At 43.2% G+C, this 14,307-nt stretch overlaps 1 protein-coding gene and 1 pseudogene across 1 annotated transcript in view; one reads left to right on the top strand and one right to left on the bottom strand.

Moving 5' to 3' along the window:
• The window catches only part of LOC114637554, a 9,755-nt pseudogene extending 5,363 nt beyond the window's left edge, over window positions 1–4,392 (bottom strand).
• A 114-nt stretch (window positions 4,393–4,506) lies between these two features.
• Scp2 (sterol carrier protein 2) overlaps window positions 4,507–14,307 on the top strand; it is a 71,081-nt gene continuing 61,280 nt past the window's right edge. Inside the window, exons 1-2 of the mRNA XM_028785783.1 lie at window positions 4,507–4,627; window positions 11,169–11,226. Of these exons, the coding sequence (XP_028641616.1) occupies window positions 4,559–4,627; window positions 11,169–11,226 (127 nt within the window). The 5' untranslated portion in view covers window positions 4,507–4,558. The remainder of the gene's footprint in view (window positions 4,628–11,168; window positions 11,227–14,307) is intronic.

A 14,307-nucleotide genomic window follows, 5' to 3' on the forward strand; every position in this document is an offset into this window, starting at 1 on the left:
TTCTTTCTTTCTTTCTTTCTTTCTTTCTTTCTTTCTTTCTTTCTTTTTTTTCTTTTCTGAGACAGGGTTTCTCTGTATAGCCTGGGCTGTCCTGGAACTCATTCTGTAGACCAGGCTGGCCTCAAACTCAGAAATCCACCTGCCTCTGCCTCCCAAGTGCTGGGATTAAAGGCGTGCGCCACCACTACCCAGCTGCATTTTCTTAATTAGTGATTGATAGGAGTGAGCCCAGGCCATTCTGAGTGGTCCCTTCCCTGGGCTGGTCCTAGATTCTATAAGAAAGCCAGCTGAGCAAGCCATGAGGAGCAAGTCAGTAAGCAGCACCCCTCCATGGGCTCTGCATCAGCTCCTGCCTCCAGGTTCCTGCCCTGTTTGAGTTCCTATCCTGACTCCCTTTGATAATGAACAGCAATCTGGAAGTATAAGCCATAGTGTTTCGTTACAGCAATAGAAATTCTAACTAGGACAGTGTGTTTGTAAATGGGTCTATGTATGTGCACATGCTCTTAACCACTGACCTGTCTTTCTAAACCCTTTTTGATGATTTTTAAAAAGATTTCTTTATTTTATGTATATGAGTGCTCTCGCTGCATATACACCTCCATGCCAGAAGATGGAGTCAAATTCCATTGTAGATGGTTGTGAGCCACCATGTGGTTGCTGGGAATTGAACTCAGGACCTTTGGAAGAACAGCCAGTGCTCCTAACCACTGAACCATCTCTCCAGGCCCCTTTGTGCTGATTTTAAAAATTGTATATTTATTGTTCTTAGCAAGATGCATATGAATCTCCACTAGGCCTTTGGAAATAGTGAAAATGACTTATGAACATTCTCCTGCCTCCCGTAAGCCTTTTCTTATAGTATTAAAGAGGGCAGCCAATCTCAGTTTAAACTTGGCTTTCCCTCAGAAACAGTGTGCAGAATGCAGAAGTGCTCACAGATAAGTACTGGGGAAACCAGGAATGTTAATCACACAGAAATTTCTCCTCAATGAAGGAAATGAATACCGGTTTTCCATGCCAAAGGCTAGGAGTGGATATTGTTAGTTTTTTGGTGACCTTTGCTAACTGTAGAGCCAGGCCTCACCCAGACCTCCCAGACTGTTTCTCCTAAATTCTCCCTCCCTAAACCTTTCTTTGTAGTTTCATTTCTCGGCCAATAGAATCCATTTTTAGGGGAGATGTCACATGTACTTTATACCCTGGTGACCTCTATCAGCTAGACACCGCAACAGATCTTAGACCCTTAAGCTATAAAACCCATCTTCATGGTAGAGATCACATGTATTTTACAATAGTTTTTGGTGTGGTTACATATTAAGCTTTACTGTGCATATGGGACTGAGATAATCATTACCAGAAAACATTTTTCCAAAATTATATTGTACTTAAATATGTCTAAAATAAACTGGCCTGGAATCAGACTCCAGAAGTTTGAACCAGGACTGACTAAGTTGAGTTTTCCTTCTTACTTCAGGCAGATTGTGATGCTTGCAGGGAATCCATGACAGTGGATGTAGTTCTTACTAAGTCTGCTTGGTGTTCAGCATCAAAACTGAGAGGCTATTCTTTGATGCTTCCTTATAGCAATCCTGCTCTGCTTTCTCCTGGATGCTCTCCAGTGCACCTGCAACACATGTCCTCAGTTTCCCTGCTTGTATCTCAGCTATCCTCCTCTGGTAGCCAAATGGAGTTTATGAATATGCACTCTTAAAGATTATTTTGTGGCCGGGCGGTGGTGGTGCACTCCTTTAATCCCAGCACTTGGGAGGGAGAGGCAGGCGGATTTCTGAGTTTGAGGCCAGCCTGGTCTACAGAGTGAGTTCCAGGACAGCCAGGACTACACAGAGAAACCCTGTCTCGAAAAAAAAACAAAAACAAACAAACAAACAAAAAGATTATTTTGTTTTATGTGTGTGAGAGTTTTGGATGCATGTGTGTATATATACCACTTGTGTGCCCAGTTCCCATGGAGGTCTGAAGAGGGCATCAGATACAATAGAACGAGACTTCCGGATAGAGCTGGACCCCTAGTTGCGAGTGTCCAATGTGGGTGCTGGGAATGGAACCCAGGTTCTCTGTAAGAGTAGCAGGTACTCGTAGCCACTGAGCCTTCTCTCCAGCTCCAAATGCCCACCCTCTAGCAATCTAAAAACAATGATAAGAGGTATCTTTTTTTAAGAAAAGATTTATTTATTTTACTTATATGAGTACACAGAAGCTATCTTCAGACACATCAGAAGAGGGCATTGAATCCCATTACAGATGGTTGAGAGTCACCCTGTGGTTGCTGAGAACTGAACTCAGGACTTTAGGAAGAGCACTCAGTGCCCTTAACCACTGAGCCATCTCTCCAGCCCCAAAAAGTGTCTTAGAGTGTTTTTATGGCTAAATGATGCTTTCTGCCACGAAGATCTATGACTATGGACCTCTTACTATAGGTTCTCAGGGTTAGAAAGGATCTCAGAGCTGGGCAGTGGTGGCATACGCCTATAATCCTAGCACTTGGGGAGTAGAGGAAGGTGGATCTCTATGAGTTCAAGGGCTATATAATCAGTTCTGGGACAGCCAAGGCTACACAGAGAAACTCTGTCAAAAAGAAAAGGACCAGAAATCGTATACATATGAATACACAGTCCTCACAGTCAACTCTCCCCCCATTCTTTATTCTATGTTGCGTAGGTTGGTCTTAACCCTTGAGCCCAAGCTTTTGAGCTCAACTTCCCAAGTAGCTATTACAACAGCCAGCCCACCCCATAGCAACTGGATTTCACTTCCTGTTTTCCTGGCGGTTGTATAGTATGGAGTCAACTGGAGCACCAGATCAGTGAATCACTGCTCTTAGAGGAAACACGGGATTAACTTTCTGAGAGTGTCACAATTCTGTCAAGCAAGCAACACAAGATATTCCTTGTTTTGTGTATAAACTTATCGTTTACGAATTTATTAATAACGAAGCAAGGCCAATAGCGCTATTCTCCTCACTAGATATCCACCTGCCTGCCTCTGCTTTCCCAAGTGTTAGGGTCAAAGATCTGCTCATTCATAATCAAAAGAGACTCAGGGAACTCAGCTTTCCAACACGACAATCTTTATAGATAGAACAATCAAAGGAAAGTAAATAAATAGTGCCGAACAAGCAGTTGCTTTATTTGGACATGGTCTGATTATGATTGACTATGATCTGGCTGTTACAAAAAATATACATAGTTTCTGGGCAGTAATGGCCCATGTCTTTAATCCCAGCACTTGGGAGGCAGAGGCAGCTGGATCTCTGTAAATTGGAGGCCAGCCTGGTGTACAGAGCAAGTTCTAGGACAGCTAGGGCTACACACACACACACACACACACACACACACACCCCTGTCTCAGTTGTATATATACACATATACAAATATACACATATACACATATACACATACATATACAACAACTTATTTTGAGGCAGAGCCTGGACCAGGATGGACTTGAATTTGTTTTGAGATATGGTCAACAGAGAACACACAGACACTCTTAAAGCCAAAAAGAAAGTTTGTATTGCTGGCTCCTGGCTGCAGAAGATACTTGCCCAAATCATGCAGCCCTGGTTCTTTGTCTTTTATGCACAAACTCCACATTCTGGTTGGCAAACTTCAGTTAGCAAGAATAATTAACAGAATTATGGAAGCCAAAATGTCAGGCTAGCACATTTAGAGACTTTCCTGGTTCCTGGAACTATGGACCAGGTCTTTGGTGGATTTGGTCTTTGTACCATTTTTTGGCAGGTGTTGGGATCTACTTGCTGTTTTTAAGTTCAGAATAGTAACTCTAACATGGAGTCAGTTGTGTTAAGGTCTGAGAACCTGCTAAAAATTCACAGAGATCCATCCACCTACTTCTGCCTCCTGAGTGGATTACAGGAGCTCACTGCTATGCTGAGGGTTTTTGTTTGTTCATTTATTATTCATTCATTCATTCATTCATTTGTTATTGTTGTATTTGAGACAGGGTTTCTCTGTGTGGCTCTTGCTGTCAAGACCAGGCTGGTATTAAACTCAGAGATCTGCCTGCCTCCGCCTCTCAGGTGAGGATATTAAAGGCGTGAATCACTAAGCCCTGATCTGACTTAATTTTTAAAAACATCTGACTTTATTAGTGTACATCGTGCTTTAGCTCATATACTGAGTACTGTAACTACCCTCACAGGGATAGAACGTTTCTAACACTCTAAAGAATCTTCACAGGCTTCTGAGTTTCCTCTGAGGCCAGAGCTTCCATTTCAGGCCTTCCCTCTCTCACTGTAAAGAGGGGAAGCACAGAAACTGAGGCCTCCTTGAGAAACTGCCTGAATCTAGCACTAGCACATAGGTCAAAAGCCCCTATGAAGAACTTGGCCAAAGGACTGTCGCGCATGCGTAGATGCTCTACACTGCCTCTTCCCGCTATGTTCCCGTAACGCGGCCCCGCCCCCGACGCCGCGGCCCCGCCCCCGACGCCTGGGGCTGGGACAACCGGACCGGAACCGGCCTTGGTTCAGCAAACCCTCAGTCTGTAGAGGAACTTGTTTGCTGTTGTAGCCATGCCTTCCGTTGCGTTGAAGTCTCCGCGCCTGCGCCGGGTGTTCGTGGTCGGCGTTGGTATGACCAAGGTAAACAGAGCTGTGAGCAACCAGAGATCTGCCTCTGTTATTCCCGGCAGCCCGAGGCGACAGGGAAGCGCTGCAGGGGGAGGTCACAGTCTGCGCTGCTGTCCCTTCGCTCCAGAGAGGCGACTCTAGGGTGTATGATGCTGTCACTAGGGTCGCAATGTCTCGGGCTTGTCCTCTCAGCCGTTTTTTCTTCGCCTTCCTGTTTGCCTTTTCTAGCTGTTTAGTCTGTGAAGGAGCTCTCAACACAACACAAATCTCACACTTCCTTAGATTCTAAATCCGGAGCTATTTGTGAGCATTAGGATACGCAGCTAGAATTGCTGCGAGTTTGGGGTCATAGAGGACTATGTAGCAAGACCTTGTTTCACATAACAAAGCAAACCAAACCGGCAAACAAAACAAACAAACAAAAAAACATTTGGAACTTGGACAGAGGCCAGGCTGAAAGACAAGATCGTGAATGCCACCAGCTCTGTAGTGGCTTTAAGTGCCCTTCTCAGATAGCAGCATGTGTGGCTGTGGGCTTCTAGTTGGGAGCTAATAGAAGCTCAGCTCTTAACGCAGGTCCAGGTTCCCTTGATCTTCTGACCTTATTGCTGTTTCTCTGGGTCTAAGCAACCGGAAGCTTTCATAGCCTTTTCTCCCAATACTCTAACTCGGCTCTATGCTCTAGTAATGCCAGGTTACTTGTAGTTCTGTTTTAGTCTCTGCAGCTTTGTATCTAGTGGCGCTAATTGCACCAGCTGACTTTCCCTGGTTAACATCTTTGTTCTCTTAAAGGACAGTTTAGATCTTACCGTCCAGAAAACCCTTGATTATCTTGGCTTTCTCACAGGGCCTTCAACTTAGCTCTAATTTACTTTGATGTGCTGGAATTCTTTGTTTAGATGAATATATTCTCCTAATGTATTGCTACAGGGTGGGTACCACAATTATTCACTGCTGTATCACTCACAGTGATAATCACTAGAGCCAAGACAGTGTTAGTTGATTGATATTAGATGGATGAACTTTGTGAAAGAGTTACTGTGAAGAATTTTTTTTTTTTACTGTAAAGAAAAAAAGCCTTAAATTTTATATTATCTTAGTAGCAGATGAGAACACATAATTCATTCAAAACATGTAAATAGAAAAGTTGACTAATATGTTATAAAACTTAATCCCACTGTTTCTCAGATGGGGAGCTTCTGATATAGTAAGTAGGTGGGTAAACTTTCAAAAGTATTCTCTAGATTTTTTTAAACAGTATCTTATATGGCCCTGGCTGACTTTAAACTTTTTTTCTTCTTTTTCTTCTTCTTCTTCTTTTTTTTTTTGGTTTTTCGAGACAGGGTTTCTCTGTGTAGCCCTGGCTGTCCTGGAACTCACTCTGTAGACCAGGCTAGCTTCAAACTCTGGAACTCAGAAATCCGCCTGCCTCTTCCTCCCAAGTGCTGGGATTAAAGGTGCGCCACCGCCTGGCTCTTTCTTTTTTTTTCCTTCTGATTCAGCCTCTCAGACTTCTCCCCTGCTGAACCTGTGGGTGTCCCATCCCCCCTGCCCTACTAGTATTTTAAAGCTCCTTCTATTGGTTGTTTAATGTTTGTTTATATGGGCTGTATAGAAAAAGCCTAGGACTGGAGAGATGGCTCAGCGGTTAAGCTGACTTAACCGCTCTTCCAGATGACTGCTCTTCCAGAGGTCCTGAGTTCAATTCCCAGCAACCACATGGTGGCTCACAACCGTCTGTAATGGAATCCCAACGCCCTTTTCTGGTGTGTCTGAAGACAGTGACAGTGTACTCACATATATAAAAAATAAATAAATAAATAATTCTTAAAAAAAAAAAAAGAAAAAGCCTAGTTTCTGGGTGGGGAAAAAAGGTATTTTTCTAGTTGGGAGGTTGAGGTGAAGAGGGCGTTAATATTCCTTAGGGGGGAGGAAAGGAAAGGAAAGATGGTTTCATCATTTAAGCATATATGTAGTACATGTGCTATGTGTTGTATGTGAGGGTGACCGTGACAAAAATGAATAAAAGCAAGATTGGGCTGGGAATGTGACTCACTCAGTAGACTGCTTGCTAACCATGCATGAAGCCCTGGGTTCCATCCCCAGTCTGCATAAACCAGGCATGGTGATGTATACCCATCCTTTCATCATTCAGAGGGTAGAGATAGGAGAATCTAAAGTTCAGGGTTGTCCTCAAGTTCACATAGCAAGTTCAGAACCAGCCCAGCTTATGCAAGCCCTTGTCTTAACCAAAGAACAAGGGCTGGCAAGGTGACCAGTGGGTGAAAGTGTGTCCCATTAGGCCTGGCAGCCTGAGTGTGCCCCTACGCATATACACACATACTTATACACAAACTAAAGATACATTTATTTTAGAAATGTAATATTTGTATTTTATATAATATAATTTTTATAAATAAAATTTTATTTATTTATTTACTTATTTATTTATTTATTTTTTGAGACAGATTTTTCACTGTAGCCTGGGCTGTCATGGAACTCACTCTATAAACCAAGCTGGCCTTGAACTCACAGAAATCTGTCTGCCTCTGTCTCCTGAGTGCTGGGTTTAAAGACAGATTTTTTTTGTTTTGTTTTTTTGTTTTTTTGGTTTTTTTTGAGACATGGTTTCTCTGTGTAGCCCTGGCTGTCCTGGAACTCACTCTATAGACCAGGCTGTCCTCGAACTCGGAAATCCGCCTGCCTCTGCCTCCCAAGTGCTGGGATTAAAGGCGTGCGCCACCACCGCCTGGCCTGACAGATTTTTAAAAACCCACATAAACAAACAAATAAAAAAAAAAAAAAGAGGAAAAAAAAGATAATTTGACATTTTTAGTTAAGCATGGAAGATTGAAAAAATGAACTTTTTCTTTCTAAATATCATTAAAACAGTGAGGAACAGTGCACACTGGAACAGAAACTGTAGGAGAGATGCCAGGAAATATTAAAAGTGGATAGAAGCCAGGCTTGGAGGCATCGTGCAACTCTGCAGGTGGTGGCGGAATCCTCTCAAACCAAACAAAACCCAACTACCACAAAACCAAGGGAATTAGTTGAAATTCTTCAGGTGGTGCTGCCTAGCTCTGTTCCTAGAAAACACACCCAAACATTCGCTACCATCCTGGCCGAGGCTGGGAAAATTATTTGAAATGATTCCAGGAAAAAGTCAGCTTGTTAGGATGCTATCTTGTGTGAGACTGAGTGGGTGATGAGCCTCACTCACGCTCAGAAACCTTCAATAGCGTTAAATAACATTAGAAAAAAAGGTTAATGTTAGTGTGTGTGTGTATGTGTGTGTGGTGTGTGTGTGGTGTGTGTGTGTGTGTGGCGTGTGTGTGTGTGTGAGATGTGTGTGTGTGTGTGGTGTGTGTGTGTGTGGTGTGTGTGTGTGTGATGTGGTATTTGTGGTGTGTGTATGGTGTTTGTGGTGTGTGTGGTGTGGTGTGTGTGTGTGGTGTGTGTGTGTGTGTGTGCGTGTGTGTGTGCATATTCAGTGGTGAGCACACCGAGCTCAGGTGACAGCTTAGTGGAGTTGATTTTGTCCTTCCATCTTTGGAGGGTTGTAAGGAATCCAGGTCACAAGGCTTTTATGACAAGCACCTTTGCCTGCTAAGCCATCTTGCCAGCCCTGTTGAAACTTTTTATTAGTTTTAAATGTGTTGTTGGTCCTGAGGGTCAAGCCCAGTGCCTTAAGCATGCCAGGAAAATGCTGTAACACTGAGGCAGGCGCCTACGCTTCAAGGATAGGAAGTTTGAAGGCAGCCTGAGCATACAAGAGGGCCTTAAAAATCCAACAAACAAACCAACCAACAGGGAAGGCACAGAAATACTGAAGTCGAGTGGGCAGTAGTGATGTATGTGAGTATATGAGGTCTTTTATCTGTTACAAGTATTCCTAGCATTACCCCACGAAGAGGCCTAGACACAGTAACCAAATCAATGCTATTCTAGATGCTAAGACTGAGGTCCTGAAATATCTTTATTTTTTCCAGAGAGAGGGTCTTACTTCATCCCATTCAGACCTCATACTTACTATGTAGCTCTGGTTGACTTTGAACTTGTAGCCCTCTGCCTCTACCTCCTGAACATCCAGATTACAGATGTGTGCTATCGTGTCCTGTTTCTGTGGTCCTGGAGATGGAACCCGAGGCTTCATGCATGTTAGATACTCTACCAACTGAGCTAGACCTCCAGGCTCCCAGACCCTTAACCCCTGAATATCTTTTCCTATGTAGAGATCCAGTTGGTTGGAGAAATTACAAAATCTAGGTGAGATAAGTGATCAAGATAGGTCTGGTGAATTTTGTCATAATTAATTGTGAAGACATCAGAGCCCCTTTGGGTTATGTCAAGATCCAGGTGTCAGCGTGACTAGCTAAGTTGAACTTTGTGTGTGCTCAAGGCTAGGGGACAGCCCCAGGTACTGTTCCCCAGGCACCTCGCCTAGCTTGTTGTTTTGTGGGGTGGGGGGGGGCAATCTCTGACTCACCAAGGTGGTATGTGGCTAGTCAATGAATTCCTGTGATCTGTCACCCTAGGGCTAGGGGTCATTAATAGATGACCAGAGTGGGCCTTACGCAAGGCAAGCAGTTTTCCAGTTAAGCCACTTCCCCAGTCCAACCATTTGACCTTTAAACATGATAATAGTTGTAAAAGATCAAAGCCCATCACGTGTGCCTAAATAGACATGTTTATATCTTAAAAGCAAATCTTTCTAGGACATTGGTGAACCTATCCGTCTTCTTCAAAACTGGCAAATAAGGGGAAACTGTCATCTAGCTGTAGTTATTACCAGTGATAAAATTCAACTTCCTAGGAGTCTTGTATCTGCTAGACAAGTTCTCACTAAAATAAGAAAACATTGCTAATGAGGTAAGCGTTGACATTAACAAAGGTGAGGTTGAGAATTTTTATTAAAATTTGGAAGAGATGTATAACTCATAGAATTACTAATGTTTTGTTTGTTTTTTTTGAGACAGAGTCTCTCCACATAGCCCTGGCTGTCCTGGAACTGATTGTGTAGACCAGGCTAGCCTTGAACTTGTGGAGATCTGCCTGCCTCTGCTCCTGAGTACTGGGGTTAAAGGTGTGTACCGCCACAACTGGCTAGAATTACTAATTAAAAATTTTTTAATAATTTTATTTACAAAATAAATTGCCCCCATCCCTCTGAATTACTAATTTTTAAATTTTGTTTTACTTTGAAACAGGATCTGGTTAGTCTAGGTTGGCCTCCAACTTACTATATAACAGTAATGACTGTTCAGTTTTTCATGAGGGGTTCATTGGTATGGTTTCAGATTTCACATCACAATTGATCTTAAAATTCTTTCTATGTGTTAAGTTTTACTTAGTATTAGATTGAGATATCCCCAGCAGGGGAAGTGGCTCATTAGCAGAATCACCACACACCAAGGCCATGTTTTCTTGTTGTTTTTTGTTTGGTTGTCATTTTTGTTTTTAAGACAGGGCCTCACTGTGTAGTCTTGGCTAGTCTGAAACTTGCTATGTAGACCTGGCTGGCCTAGAACTCACAGAAATCTGCCTTTTCTTTTCTACTTCCCAAGTAGTGGGATCAAAGGGGTGCAAGCCCTGCACAGCACATGCAGACATGAACATTTTTTTTAAAATGAAAGAATATTTAAATATTTATCTTTCAAATTGCGTGTCTGTGTCATGTAGATTTATTTCATAGATTTATTGCATAGACTTCAGCCAAACCAATGTAAAACTAAAATTAAGCTGCAGATGGGAATAAGTATCAGATATGAGTCTGTTTCTCGTTAAATCAACTATCAACAGGAATAACGGAAATGTGGCCCCGTGGGATGACCCAAGTGGGTGCATAGCCCCCACACTTGATGACCTGAGTTAGATCCCAAAGATTTGTATGTCTGCTGGAGGACAGAACCACATCTTCCAGGTTGTCTTCTGGATGTGCACACAAAATACATAAATGGAAGAAAAGATGGCTTCCTGAGAAGCCTTTCTTATTTTCTCTCCTAAATGATAGATGTCTTTCCAAATCACTCTATCCTTATGCTGGTGTCACTGCCTATTTCACATTAGACTAAAGCTCCCTAATGGGGAGGACTGCAGGTTTTTATGTTCAGAGTATAGGAACATGGCAGAAGTTCAATAGTGTGTGTGTGTGTGTGTGTGTGTGTGTGTAGGCTGGGAGGGGTGCCCTATGGCGCATGTATTCTGTGTGTCAGAGAACAACTTTTGGAACTCAATTCTCTCTTTCCATTGTGGGTTCTGAGTTCCTAGGATGTCAGATTTGTGCAGGAAACATTTCATTTATTGTCCCCCTCCCCCCTTTGTCTTAGGATGGTGTCATGTGTCTCAGGCTGATCCAGACTTGGTGTGTAGCAAGCTTCCAGCTGGGATTACCAGCCTTGGCGACCATGTCTGGTTACTTTACCAACTTAATCATATTCTTAGTACAGTGTTTTTATTTGAATGAATAACTGAATGAATTTTTGTGATTCCGTTGTAAAAAACAAACAGAACCCTCAATACCTGTTTCTACTTATCCTCTTCTGTCCTCTAGTTCATGAAGCCTGGAGGTGAGAATTCAAGAGATTATCCTGATCTGGCAAGGGAAGCAGGTAACAGAAAAATCATATTTTTAAACAGCTAGTAGCTGATTGTATAGTTTGTACTTATTCCATGAGTGGAGCGGCCTTGCAGGCACAAAATAAACAGTTGTGGGGACATGTGGCTTGCCCATGGTGTAGTGGAAAGAGAAGGAAAAGATATGTGGGCAGTCTTTGTAGCTGTACAGCTAGAACAGACAGTATCATAGCCTTTCTTGTGTTATTAAGCTGTGTGTTGGGATAGCATCCTACTCAGCTTTGACTGTCAACTTGACACAGCCTAGAGTCACCTGAAAAAGGAGTCTCAATTGAGGATTGTCCAGGTCAGATTGGCCTGTGGGCATGTCCTGGGGGGCATTGACTGTTAATGGATGTGGGAGGGCCCAGCCCACAGTGGGTGACACCATTCCTTGGGCAAGTAGTCCTGGGTTGTGTAAAAAAAGTTGGCTAAGCATGAGCCTGTGAACAAGAAAGAAAGAGCCCTCCAGCAGTGGTCCTCCATGGGTCCTGCCTTTAAGTCCCTGCCCTACTTTCCCTCAGCAATAGACTGTGAAATGAAGTTTAAGCCAAATAAATAAACCCTTCCCTTCCCTAAGTTGCTTTTGGTCAGAATGTTTTACAGACGGCACCTAGGACAGATGATAAAGGCAGCCAGGAAAAGAAAAGGAGGGTCATTGTCTTGGTCGGTGTTCTATTGTAATGAAGAGACACCACAACCAAACCAATTTATAAAAGAAAACATTTAATTGGGGGCTTTCTTAACAGTTCCAGAGGGCGAGTCTGTCTGGCAAGTGCAGAGCATGGCCACCGACAGACAGGTGCTGGAGCAGTAGCTGAGGGCTTGCATCCTCATCCACAGGCAGCAGGCAGGGGAGGACTAACTTTTGAAACTTCAAAGCCCACCCCTAGTGACACCTCCTCTGACGTTGCCATATCTCCAAATCTTCCCTAAACAGTCCACCAAATGGAACCAAACATTCAAATCCATGAGCCTCTGGGGGCCATTCTTATCCAAACACCAAAGCCATTGTGATGGTTTGTGTGGTCTGCCCAGGGAATGGTACTGTTAGAAGGTGTGGCCCTGTTGGAGTAGGTGTGTCACTGTGGGCTTGGGCTTTAAGACCCTCATCCTAGCTGCCTGGAAGCCAGTATTCTGCTAGCAGCCTTCAGATGAAGATGTAGAACTCTCAGCTCCTCCTGTACCATGCCTGCCTGGATGTTGCCATGTTTCCATCTTGATGATAATGAACTAAACTTCTGAATCTGTAAGCCAGCCCCAATTAAATGTTGTTCTTTATAAGAGTTGCCTTGGTCATATTGTCTGTTCACAGCAGTAAAACCCTAAGACAACCATGAAGTGGATATGAATTCTAGTGTATGTTCCTTGTACTTATAATTGGAAAAAAGGTGCTCACATTCAAAATGTCACTGAAAACTTTATTAATGTTTTTTCCTCTCTCCATTTAGTCTGCCTGTCTGTCTGTCTGTCTCTCTCTCTCTGTTTCTCTCTGTCTCTCTCTTTGTCTCTCTCTTTGTCTCTCTCTTTGTCTCTCTCTCTCTCTCTCTCTCTCTCTCTCTCTCTCTCTCTCTCTCTCTCTCTCTCTCTCTTTCTGTCTCTCTCTCTGAGAAAGAGTTTCTCTGTGTAGCCCTGGCTACCCTGGAACTCTCAATGAAGACCAGTCTGGCCTCAAACTCACAGAGATCTGCCTGCTTCTGCCCCGAGTGTTGGGATTAAAGGCATACGCCACCATCGCCTGGCACCTCTCTTCATTTCGCTGAAGGAATCTAGAGAATTTTTTTTCTACTACTAGGCTGAGGCACAACTAAATGAGATGCTATACTTTGTTATTGTTTATTCTAGTGTGAGCTAGTACTGACCGATACCTGTGAGCTGGGACTCAAAGATAAGGTTCAGAGCACAGCTCCTTGTTCTAGAAGCGCTTGGTATTCTTCCTATGCCCAAGTTCCAGCACAGAGATCTGCATTGTTTTCTTTTTCTCAAAAAAGGGACAAACTGGAACTCTTTGTGTACTTAAAATAGCTAAATAAATGATAACTCAAGAAACTTAGGAAAGGAAAGGGGAGTGGCTGGGGAGACACTGTAGCTTTGGTTTAGTTGATTTGGAGTGGCTGGGGAGACACTGTAGCTTCGGTTGTAGTTGATTTGGCAGAACACTGGAAACACCTGCATCTCTGTTTGGAGACCTTAGGAGCTCCTCATTCCTTGAGAAGTTTCTAGACACCATCCTTCTAGGGAGCCTCTCCCAGCTCCTGCTAGCTTATTGCTAAGCAATCCCAGAGGAGTTTCTGTGGTTAGTCCCTCCCTGGATAGCTGTGCTTATTTCCACAACGATCCTATGTGCCCAAGTGCAAAATGCAGACGTTGTGTCAACTCATTAATACAGTGAATCAGGGCAGCTTATCACCCCAGCCTCCAGAAGGAAGAGCCGTGAGAGATTTGATTAACTGCTGTTGGTTCTGAGACAGATACCATTTAATTCTCTACTATTTGTTTTCTGTGTTGATAGCACTCTTTTGATTAGTATCTTCTGCCTTTCTCTGAAATGGAAGCTGCTTTCATTGGTTTTCTGGTGTTAATTTTTTTTCTCCTCCTCTTCTTCCTCTTCCTCTTCCTCTCCCTCTATCTCTTCCTCCTCCTCCTCCATCCTCCTCCTTTTTTTGTTTTTGGTTGTTGTTGAGTTTTTGAGTCTCAAACCCCACTGTCCTGGCTGTCCTGGAACTTGCTGCGTAGACCAGGCTGGTCTTGAATTTACAGAGATCTGCTTGCCTGTGCCTTGTGATTAAAGCTAGGAGGTGGAGGCAGGAACATCAGGAGATCATACCAGCTTTGTCCATGTGTGTTCCCAGCCCCAAATAATGACAAACACAAAGAAAAACTGTGATTTCTTTAGTAACACATGAGTATAATATTTTGAGTATAAGCCTGTCGTGCTGAGATGAAGTTTGAATTAGCCATGCAGACTAGCTAGTAATATGAAATCTATTTGACTGCCCAGCTTCCTGTTTTCTTTTCTCTCTTTTTTTCTTTTTCTTTTTCCTCCTCCTCCTCCTCCTCCTCCTCCTCCTCCTCCT

Source organism: Grammomys surdaster, unplaced genomic scaffold (assembly GCF_004785775.1).
Source record: "Grammomys surdaster isolate TR1022 unplaced genomic scaffold, NIH_TR_1.0 100, whole genome shotgun sequence".
In the NCBI taxonomy this organism is placed as follows: Eukaryota; Metazoa; Chordata; class Mammalia; order Rodentia; family Muridae; genus Grammomys; species Grammomys surdaster.